Below are 12,105 nucleotides of genomic sequence, written 5' to 3' on the forward strand. Positions count from 1 at the left end.
CTCATTTTCTTGCTAAGAAATCTGCTGCACATAATATTGCAGCACTGAATCTCTGATGTGAATTAATAAAGGTGGCACTCTGAGCTATCAGGTTTTTTTCTCAAGAAATAAGTTAACAGTTTGATTCAGCCATCTGAAAGATGGCAAAATCTATTGCAAACATACAAAATTTTGAATTTTTTTGCAGTTTTTCTTCAAACTCAGGGTGACTTAAAAAATTATAAATCATGAATGCACATGCAGGTTATGAAGGAGCTGATGCTATTCTTGTCTTGCTACTTTTTCCATATGTTGAATTATCAGCATTTTTTTTAAGCCAAAAAGCATGTTAAAGCTTAGTGTGCTTTCATGGTTTTGAATTTAGTATAGGTGAATCAGCATAGAGAAAATTTTCCTAATAACCATGCATGTCTTCCTAGAAATTAATTGAAAGGGGGAAGAATGAATGTTAACGCTTTATCTGTGCATCTCCTGAAGAATCTTATGTTTGGCTGCTTCCTTTTTTGAAAGAAGTGTCTGTGTCTCAAAATGGAGCAATATCTGACTTGTCCTCTGGAAATCTGATTCTTTAATGGGAGATGGGTCCAGTGTCTCTGTCTGAGAATAGAGACATGCTCTGATGTTGTCTGGTGGTGTTACAAGCATCCTGTTAAACACAGATACAACCTCTGGCTCTGGAAACTCCTAACCTGCTGTTTCTTTTGTAAACTGGAAGAGATTGTACAAGCTGTGGTTATTGCACTTCTCCAAAAGCTATTGGAGACAAGATCTTTTTACCTTCAATGCAGCTATATTTTTCTGATCCTAGCGGATCTTTATTTTTCAGGCAACTGTTAACTTATTTCTTTGAACAAAAGTGCAAATGTGAAAATCAGTATGAGTCCATGTTACAAGATTTAATAATACTGTGCAGATGAACTGAAGCAATTTGTTCTGTCTAGATGATAATTTTCTTTGATTTTTCCCTCCTTTGCTTTGGTAAAACTGTAATCGACTTTTCTACAAGTAACACACTGACCTAAGAGCCATCCAAAGCATGCACCATGATTATGTAGTGTTTTTGTGTTTTAGGTTTAGTGTCTGATTCCTTCAAATTGTCAAGATCATTCCATCTCTTAAATAATATATAAATAATCATCAAGGGTAATCTTCAGGTATATCAATAACTTGTCTCTTCACACTGTGCAGTAACTATAATTTCACATGTGCACTCTGTGGCATATGCTAAAATTTGCATTTGCTCTGAAATATAAAATTCTTAAATTGCTATGCAAAGTTGATATTTTCAGTGAGTTTCAACATAAAACCATATTTCATTGAGAGTCGTGTTGTATACTGTAAAGATCAGCCTTATTTATCTAGGGATTTGTTCAATAAACTGGCACACTGGGTCACAAAATACACAATGCATAAATCCTTCTAACTGCCTAGTTTGAACTACTTCTAATTCCTTTTGACCATAATTCTTACTGTTATCTTACCAAAAAGCCAAGGTTCTATTCTTCCTTTTCACCGGAGAGAAGGAAATTCAGTGAAATAGTTCTAGCGTATTAAACCCATCTTACTTGTGAGATTTAATATGAGAATCTTGTTTTCAGACAATTTTTTCTCCTCTTATGGTGTATGTGAAATGCTAACCCAACACAAGCTCAGGGTAAAGCATCAAGTTCAGGGGAAGTAACTGCAGTGAAGCCTCCTCCAGAGCTGAGCACAGCCTCCGGTGAGACCTCTGCTGGCCATTGATGTGAAGTGCTCTTTTGGCAGCACAGGAACATTATTAATTTCATTAATAAAAGGACATAATTGATAACATCCTTTACTAGGAGATAATTTTTAATGAGTAGATAAGCCTCGATATGGCTTAGGTTTCATAAAACTTGTTTATAGCAAGTGGTTGTTCGTGTCACTAAACTATTTAAAATTGCTTGAAGAGCTTGCATACTCTAGGTAAACTATTGCTGAAAATATCTGCACATCAAATCTGCGTTAATATCTACACGGTGTAGTGATTTACTAACTGAACTTTAAATATAATAAGCTTTAACTAACAGTCTTTCCTGTTTCTGTGAAAAACTTGCTTTCTGGGGGAGCAGATAATTAGCTTTAGGACTCTATTAATAATGAATTTACTTTTTTAATTACTGCTTTTTGGTTTTGTGGTTTTATTTAAGCATGCTAAGCTAAGCCTTTGTATTTTTTGTTTTTTAGATTTGACACAGTTGAAGGCATGTAAGTGGTCATTTAAATTTTTCCAAAAAAACTTAGACAAAAATTATTTAAACACAAAAAGGGTTTTACTGTTTAATGTTTCAAATTTATAACAGTTTTCTGTTACCCAGCTCTTGCCATTGTTTTTTTTCCCTAGCTGTTTTTTTGTTGTTGTTGGTTTTCTTATAAAGCACTGCTAATGTAAATTTTAAGAACTTATAAATAATTTCAGGGACAAATATCTCTGTAAAAACCCTTTCTCTTTGGGAACTTTTTGGCTAAGCCTCAAGACAAATATGGTCAAATTTCAACAATGAGTAGAAAAGGCTGTTTCAGTGCATAAATTGTGAAATCTACCCAGTTTCTATCTCAAGCTTCATCATGTTTATATAGATGCTTATGAAAATTCCACTAATTCTTTATGCTTATCTGTAAATTTACAAGTTTTCATTGAATTGGGAAATCAATTACTTCAACTTTTTCTGACCATGGGTTTATCTTACTACTGGCTTGCAGAGGTTCCACTTTGCACATATGCAGAATAACTTTTTAACTTTTGCAGATCTTAGAGGGCTGCTTTAACACACATCCTGTTAAATCAGTTAAATGTTTTACATATTTATTTAGTGTTTTGCTTTTAGCTCTTTTTTGCTTAAGCCCCTTGTATTATTTTATCCTGAAATAAAGGATAATGTGTACTTACCCATGTCACATACTTATGACCCAACAAAACTAGCTGTGACCTCTGTTGTAAAAATCTCAGCTGTAAATGTTCACTTGTAAGTTTATCAAATGTTCTGTGCGGACTGTTTTTTGCCACTTTCTCAAATTCTCAAATAAGCTTGCCTGACATCTGTGTTAGACGATGAGGCTGTCAACAGAAGGACAGTACTACTTCCCTCCCAAGTCTATGGGAAATGCAGCAATGATCTGTTAGTATTCAGATCCATGTCTCAGTTAATTTTTGAAGAACAGGCATATTTGAGAACTTTACACCTCTAAAAGTAACAGTGAAATAGTTTTATTAGGACAGATGGTTAGCTTACACAAATACTGCTACTCACCTCCTCTTTCATTCTCTTCTTACGCGAGATATTTTTTGTGTATTATTATATGTGACCCGTGTTTAACCAAGTTTTTTTCCTTGACAAAAGTTCCTAGCAGTTGGCCTTTTGAATGGCTAGAGAGCATTAGACTGAGGATCAGTTTCAGTTCCATATGTAATACAGAATTTTATTCAGCAGTCCAAACTTGGCAACTATTAGTTCAGATTCAATCAGATTTTTTGTGGAAATGCCATTTTCTTTTTCCTTACCACTCCTGATGGTCACCTTTAAAGCACATTTTAAAATGCTGGTATTTGAAAAACTGTTCACGTGGCCTAAACTTTATGGGACCCTGCTTACTTTCACTGTATGGCTAGTTGTCGAAAGCAAGCAATAAGGATAAACTGAGCCATTAACAGTCAAAACAGATCTTAAAAAACACATTTTAACTATGGCTGATATGTAAGCTCATTCCTTTAAGAATGAGTGGTACATTCTGAATCAAAATGGATGTTGCTAATTTTATTTCAGTCATTGCTGGAAGTTCCTTAATTAGTTTGCCTCCTAGAGTACTTTTTCTGCATGAATTGAAGCAGAACAGTTTGGAGTTTTTATGTTTGTTTTAAGCACTGAAAGTGAAAATAATATTTCTGCTAGGGCTTAAACTTGCCATCTCTAATTTATAATTTGCTTGCCTGAGCAAATTATGCATACATTACAGCAGATAGCCTTTGTTGTTGATTGTAACTGCTCCCTATACATTTTCTCCATTTTTATCAATAAGACAACTAAAACTGATGTTTTCCAAAGCCATGCATACTCAAAACTGAAAAAAGAGGCCAGTGATTTGTTTGGGTTGCTTTTTTTGAACGGCATGAAATTCTTATGATAAGGCTGTATATAGCAATCATCCTTAGATCAAAACCATCCTGTTTATTGGGTATTTAATGGGAAACTTGCTGTTCAGAGCTTGCACCACATTCGTGTGGGTCACAAGCTTATACAGCTTTAAAAATTCTGTAGGATTCCAAGGAGTAGTAAGCATTAAATAAATATAAATAAATATAAATAAATATAAATATATATAAATATATATATATATGTATATATATATATATGACATTATATTATTTTTATACATCAATTTAATGAATAATTTTCTAAAGGAAATTTCTAAAGGAAATTCTTCCAGCTATCATTTTGATGAATGTTCAGTTGCCCAAAACTTTTTTGCTATGTTATCTCTTTGGAAGTATGACCACCTCATTCAACACAGTTGCAATGCTAACTTGATGCTTACTATCACTCTGAACAGTGACAATTTAAATGAAAAATGGGACTTCTGTCTGAAACACCATTAAAAAATTTTTATTAATCTGTTCTACATAAAGGTTCTATATTGATTTTTATATATATTTGAACTGCAAAGAACAAGATGCCTGAAGATCACTTGGAAGATACTCATTTTTTTTTATTACTCGTAACTTTGGTTTATTCCCTACCTATGACCAGGTTCTACCAAAGATAAAAAGTCAAGAGTTTCTTTAACCTTAATGTAATATAAATCAAAAAGGGGGGAGGGGGGGAGATATACTGTATGAAATTTCCTTTTGGTAGAAAGCTTAACAGTTAATGAAATAATGCAAAATGAATTTAGGCTGTGTTATTTATCATAATGCTTCAGCATTTTTATCTTTTTTTATACAGATACCCAAATATTACAGAAAGAAAAAAAAGTTATTATTAGCTAACTACTTCTTCTGGATTTGTGGCAGGAGCCCGTTGGCACAGATGGAAGAGGAAAGGAGAGAGCATGTAGCCAAAATGAAAAAAATGGAAATGGAGATGGAACAGGTGTTTGAGATGAAAGTCAAAGAAAAAGTTCAGAAACTGAAGGACTCTGAAGCTGAGGTAAGGAAAATGTCTTAAATATGCTTGAAAGTGAACAAATACAAAGATGGTTCTTTTCTCCAAGATTTTCCAACATTTTATGTGTAACAAAAACTCAGTTATTTTTCCCAGCTTTTTCTCTTTGCTGAAATAGTATAAGCACAAACTTCAAATGCAACTTTAATGTTCATATACATTCTTGTTTTATTTTCACAATCACAGTATTTTAAAATACTCCTTAATTTTCTTACCCTCTCTTTTAAAATATTAAAATACTATTATTACTATTAAAATATTCCCCTCTTTGGAATATTTTATACCTGTTTTCTTACAATTGTTTAAAAAAGTTCTTCAGACTTTCATGTTTTACATAAGCTGATTTAGTTAATAATAATTTGCTTTGCATACTGAAAAGGCATTTGAGGAACTTCTGATACAGTGTCTAAGGGATAATCTAAATAAGAGTTACTAGATGAAGAAAGAGGCAGGCATATCTTGTTGGCACTATTTTTGTATCATTTAAACATATATAAATTTTATTGATATTTAACTCCTAATTTCTGTCTCATCCAGGTGAATGGATTTTATTCACAGTGAAATTGTTTTTATGGGTTTCAAGCAGTCCTTGAAGTGTTTTCTTTTTAAGAGACTAGTATAAAATTACATTAAACTAGAAAATTAATTTTAAGTTTTGGGTAAGCAGCTTCTCTCAAGAAGCTTAATGAAAGAGCTTTAAATAGTCAATGTTCATAAAGATACAGTGTGGCTCCAAATTTGAGGGAAAGTGAGGAAATTTGGCAGGGTAGTTGAAATGCTTGCCAGTCTAGGCATTGTAAGGAGCCACTGTATACTGAATCAGGTTGATGGCTTGCATTTTTTTCAGTCTATTTTTTTGTTCATTAAAAGAAGTCAATAGGTAAACAAAGGATATAAATACTAAGGTAGACCAGTCGGAAATTTAGGAGTTTTAAAGCTAAGTGTTTTATTTGAATCACAGTGTTTATTTAGGCATTGATGAACTTTTGGTTCCTTAATTTCTGTAAATATTTCAAACCCATTTATAATTCTGGCTTCCACAATGTGCTGTGACAACAACTCTGTAGATAAATTGTTATATGAAAAACAGGGCAAAAAAAATGTCTTTTTGCATGTACTATCTCTCGACTTTTTTCACTGATAGCATCTTGCTGAATTGAACAAACAATTAGAAACTGGTAAGTTCTTTTTCCCCCCTTTCTTCATTCATGACTTCGTAAACTCCATTGTATATCTTTATAAGTAGGCAGTAGACCGTGCTGAGTTTAAAGTATATTAAAAAAAAAAAAAGTAAAATCTGTGTTAAAGGGTTTGCATAAGAATAAGGACTTGTAAGAGAGAAGAGGGAGTTTTAATGAACTCGTTTAAAAAAACTTGTTGTAGCACATGAATGGGATTACTTTTCCTCACAGTGTCTCCATTCTCGCATCCAGGGCATTTGATTGCCGGTCCCATCACCAGAAGCTTTCAGGAGAGACTTCTTATGCAATACTGGCAGTGTAGACAATTCACTTCAGTAATACTACTAATAATTAATTTAATTAGTGAGTAAATTAATCCATTTAATAATGTTTTTCCAAACAGATCCTTAAAGTAGTTAACGCTATAGGATGAAATCACTGTGTGTTTTTTTTCCTACACACAAAGTCAAAGCTACTATGTTATGTATTACTGATATTAAAATATTTTGTAATTTGCTTAAGGTTTGCATCAAATACCAACATTTCCTTGAGTTTCCTGTTGCTTGCTGCATGTAACTGGCTACAACTCCTATTTGTGACTCAGGCAGCATTTGGGGAGTTTTCTGTGAGCTTTACAACGTGTTTAAGGGATTTAAAACGCTTTTCTTTGTGTTTAATTGTACCCATAACCTTAGAACTTTTAGTTTAATAGTTACTTTCTCTGAAGAGAAACTGATACTATCTCACTTTAGTATAGTTGCTGATGTTTGTTGCTGCAATGTTCTGTGTCCTTGCTGAGTGTGTTCATGACTTTTTCTATAGCTGCAGCGACGCCATGAGCAAATGAAAAAGAATTTGGAGGCACAACACAAAGAATTAGAGGAAAAGCGTCGCCAGTTTGAGGATGAGAAAGCAAACTGGGAAGCTCAGCAACGTATTCTGGAACAACAGAATTCCTCCAGGTAAATTGATTCTTAATCTGCAGTTCATGGTAAATGTTCTGTAGCTTTCTGTTAAAAGGAAATTGCCATAGTAATAATGGTCAGTGGTGTTTAACCTCTATGGAAATTCACATAAAATCCAATAAAAAAATGAAACTGCAGTTAGGTACAGATGAACACCTCTCAAAAATACTGGGATTATTATTAGCTTCGAAAGCAAGTTTTAATCTGGAAAAATGCTATATTCATACATAGCCAGATCTATCTAAAAAAAAGTTGTATTTGAAAGGTGGATCGTATCAGACTTCTGAAGGGTGGAGAGCTAAAGCTTCAAGAATTAAACTGATTAAGTCTGATATCCAAAAGATGGGGTATCGTGATAAATGCACTGCTTGACTTCATGCACAAGTGCTGTGAATATAATACATTTTCATACAGTGTATTGGAACCTGTAAGACTTGAGAAAATGCTTATTTAAAAAAAAAATCATGTAAAAAAGTGAATTTAATAACATGTATTCGATGTTTTACTTTTTTTTTTTTTATATCATTGTAGAACCTTGGAAAAGAACAAGAAGAAAGGGAAGATATTTTAAATGCATCATTTTGACCACCAGTTATGTATTAGTTGCCAATATGCCAGCCTGGACATCAGTGTTTGTTGGATCCGTTTGATCAATTTTGCACCAGTTGTATCCATAGAAATGGATTTAACAGCATGACAAATTTTTGTTAATTTTGATGGAGAATGAGATGCCTTGAATTGTCTAGGGTGTTGTGTACTTGGAAAAATAACAGCTCTAAGTACCTTTTTTCCTTTTTTTTAAACAGATGTCATTTTAATGCAAAAGAAAACATTTTACTATTGTACAATCATGTTCTGGTGGTTTGACGGTTTACAGGATATTCAAAAATGCAAGGACTCAAGACGGTTTTTAGTGAGGACAAATTGCCATAATATGATGCAAACAATGCTTCTTTATTACTATAATACAAGAATTCCATTCAGTGCAGCATATACAATAATGTAATTTAGTCTAACACAGTTGACCCTATTTTTGACACTTCCATTGTTTAAAAGTACACATGGAAAAACAAAAGTTGTAGGCTTAAAGTGCACCTAAGCTTTTTTTAACAACCCTTTTATGTTTTGGATTCTTTAAATATATGCTATTCTCATTTAGTAACTTCTTTAGCCTGAAGGATCTCATTACTGCTTCATTTTTGTAATAACATTTAATTTAGATATTTTTCCATATATTGGCCCTCCTAAATAGAATATAGCTTCTTTCATATGGTAGGAACCAGTGAGTAAAACTTTCCTTTAACTCCCTTTTTACATTTTATGGTAAGTAGCAGGAAAATGCATTTATAGGTCATTTCTAGGCAAAATTGTGGAGTTAACTACCAACCTGTTTCTACCTGTGTGCAGTCTTTCTTTATTTTACTAGAAATGGGAATATGGCCTCAAGAAAAAGTCACCATTTCGCATTTAGCTGTATTCATATACTGCATTTCTGTATTTTTTTTTTGTTTGTATTGTAAAAAGTCACATAATAAACAATGTTGTGATGTAACATGGTGATGTGTCAGAAATCTTAAAGGAGTTGTATAGCCAAGCACTTACTCGGGAAGTGCTTCAGTTTTCTCTTTCCCACAGGCCTTGTCTTCATCCCACATTGACCTGTCTTTGAATTTCCTGAGGAATTAGCCTAAAGTACAGAAATGCCTGTGAGTTGTTGAATTGTTAGTAAATCTTGTGTGAGTGAGTAGCCGGGGGCCAGCTGTGATCTGCATTGGCTGAATAAGTATCTAGCTTGTCCAGAAGAGGGCACCAGCTGTCCACACTCTCCTGCTGTGTGTCAGACCTGCTCCAGGCCCAGGAATACTGCCTTTTGCATCGTCTTTTATGCCCTATAGAAGCTTTTATGTGCATCTAGCTGCATTATAATACATGTGCAGCCTCTTCAGGAACTTCTGTCATTGGCAAGCATTTGTTTTCTATCCTTTTATTTTGATTTCAAAGTGAATTGAGACAGTTTTAGTAGTAGTAGTAGTCAGGAACTTGGTATTTAAAGAACAGAAAGAACAGTTGTAACTTCTTAAACTGTTGCAGACTCCTTATATCTTTTTGGTTTTTTGTTTGCCTGCAAAACAATGAAGAACAGCTTTTTTTTTTTTTTTTTTTTTTGCAGATGCCACTGTATTACTTCTGCTGCCATGCTTTCTTTTATGTGAATTATACTTATTGGAAATGTCATTTATTCATACAGCTTCCCAATGAAGAGCTTTTCAGTAGTCTGTATAAAGGACTCATTTAAATACACTGCCTCTTTCTTTTCACAGAAGACACTGGTCATCAATAAGTAGACATAGTTTTCCCTTTCAAATAAGCAGAATTGCAAAATAATTGCAAAATCTCTCATCTTTTAATATATCACAGCTCCTGTGTCTGCCCTGCCTGCCCTCTCAGGTTTCAGTGGAATTTATGAAACTGAACAATGTGAAGAACAGGCAAAAGTTACTGCAAGGAAAAGAAGCTCCAGCTCTGAATTGCTTTTAGGATTGGTCAAAGCTCTGGATTTGCTTCCTATGGAAATGGTTGTGCTTTAGCATTCCCATTTGTTCAGAAGTAAGGATTTAATTTATCAGCAAATCATTTTAATTGTACTTGTTCTCTTTCTGTCCCTACCTTAAACCTGCCCTCACCCCACCCTCCACATTTGGGGTAATCAGAAATGAGGTTATGCTCTCGTTAGGTCTTTGTATGAGGGCATAAAATATTACATAACATAATAGCTATTGTATTTGAATGAATATTTAGAGCATATGGAAATCAAATGTTCTGAGTTGGTTTTGGAAACAGAACATTGTCCGTTTGGCATCCCTTCTGAACTTGTTTCTTAAATGCTTGGATTTTTATGGTAAGTTTGGGCTTCACCAGAAAAGTATGAGTTTGCCAAAAGATAGAGTTTTTTCAGAGTTTCCACACTTGTAATAAATGGAAATAAATAAAATCACCTTGAAAGAGTAATTGTGTAGCCAATAAAAATGTTTAAGCTGAAGAAGTACTATGACAGCCCATTTTTTCTCCCACTGAATATATAATAATAAAAACATTTTATTTCTGTAAACTAAAAACTCACTTTACTTAATAGCAACTTAAGCTTACTTATTTGTGTTGCAACTCAAAGTACCTGCAGCAGAGGCTTTGTTGTGGGCTGATGTATAGTAGTTGGTCAGAAACCTATTGCATCCAGGTGACGTTTTCTCTTGCCTCCCTTAGTTTCAGCTTCAGGAGGAGGCTGGGGGTGCACCAGGAGCTGTGAGGGATCGCAGCCAGGGCAGCTGGCACGCACTGCCTGCAGGGATGTCCCACACCATGCAGCGTGGTGTGCTCAGCAATAAAACGGGGGACTGCCACCGCTCAGGGAATGGCAGGGCATCACTTAGTGGGTGGTGAGCAATTGCACTGTGCATCGTTTGCTTTGTATATTCTCTTATTATTATTTTCCCTTCTATTTCTGTCCTACTAAATTGTCTTTATCTCAACCCATGAGTTCTACTTTTCCCCCTGATTCTCTCCCCCATCCCTCTGTGGGATGGGGAGGAGGGGAGTGGGCGAATGGCAGCATGGTGCCCAGCTGCCTGCCAGGTTAAACCACAACATGGGATGACGTTGAGGGTTTCACTTTTCACAGCAGCTTTCCCATCTGGTAGTCACTGACCAGCTGGTGCCCTTTCTGATCCATCAAAAGGCCGCATACTGTACCTCCTGAGTTCAGGTGATCTCGTGTCACCCGAGTACTCCTTGTGAGCATGCTGCTCAAGCAATACCAAAAACACTCCTCAATTTGACAGCCTAGGGAGAGAGGTGATCTTCATAATATCCAGAAAAAGCATAACAAAGAGGTCCTTACTTGTTTGAGAAGAGGGTTGGTTTGGTTTTCTTGATTCAAGAAACACCTCAGTCTGGCTTAAACACAAACAGTTTAAAACCATGTTTTTAAAGGTTTCAATACAAATAAATCAGTATGGGAATCAGGGACTGGGTGGGAGATTAAAATTTTATGCTTTGGAAGTAAGCAAAAGGTGTGGCCAAACCAGGTGTAGCTGTAAGTGTGGAGCCAACCAGTATATTAAGGGTCCATCTTAGCTCACACAGTTTGTCCTTGGGTAGCGAGGGCAGGCTGTGTTATGTGCCCAAGCTAAGGGGCATGCTTTTCCTTGAGGGCTAGCTTTTGTATGCAATTCTCAAGTTTCTTGCCAGCTTAATCTTAATGCGTTCAAGCCTCTCAATACCGTTTACATTCCTCCATTGCCAACATCTCAGTTTCCTGGGCTTGTGCTGTTTAAGGTTCATGAAAGGCAATTACTCCCTTCTCCACAATCCAATCATGCTTTATCCCATATCCTATCGAGGAGCTTGTTCTGCTGGGTGGCTGGTGGGGTTGGTGGCCAGCCAGCGTGCCAGCCTGCTGCTGGAACCAGGACCTGCTGTTGCTCCTCCTGGAATGAGCTGCTCACGTACCATCAGGAGCTGAGCACTTCTGAAATTCTGCATTGCCTTGTCGCTTTTCCCACCTCAGTCACATGGTTATTTCTCCAAGGGAATACTCAGCTAGTGCTCTTGGATGCTTCCATGGCTTTTATCCAGCCCTAAATGTTCCACTTCATAAATGTGCACTGTCTCCTGGTAAAAAAACAGGAGAGGTAAGCTTCAGAGGGTGCGAATGGGATTCCTCACCCACCTGGTGATTGTGGAGCAGCATGTTGTTCCACCATTACATTGTGCTGCTACGTC

General features: G+C 35.5%; 1 protein-coding gene across 2 annotated transcripts in view; it reads left to right on the top strand.

The window, feature by feature from the left end:
- The window catches only part of SEPTIN7 (septin 7), a 76,511-nt gene extending 67,633 nt beyond the window's left edge, over positions 1–8,878 (top strand). For both annotated transcript variants that reach the window (XM_068670430.1, XM_068670429.1), the window contains exons 10-13: positions 2,209–2,229; positions 5,030–5,165; positions 7,184–7,323; positions 7,858–8,878. In XM_068670430.1, coding sequence (XP_068526531.1) covers positions 2,209–2,229; positions 5,030–5,165; positions 7,184–7,323; positions 7,858–7,897 — 337 coding nt within the window. In that variant the 3' untranslated portion in view covers positions 7,898–8,878. The remainder of the gene's footprint in view (positions 1–2,208; positions 2,230–5,029; positions 5,166–7,183; positions 7,324–7,857) is intronic.
- The last annotated feature ends 3,227 nt before the right edge of the window (positions 8,879–12,105 follow it).

This window comes from Anas acuta, chromosome 2, assembly GCF_963932015.1.
Source record: "Anas acuta chromosome 2, bAnaAcu1.1, whole genome shotgun sequence".
NCBI classification, from domain to species: domain Eukaryota; kingdom Metazoa; phylum Chordata; class Aves; order Anseriformes; family Anatidae; genus Anas; species Anas acuta.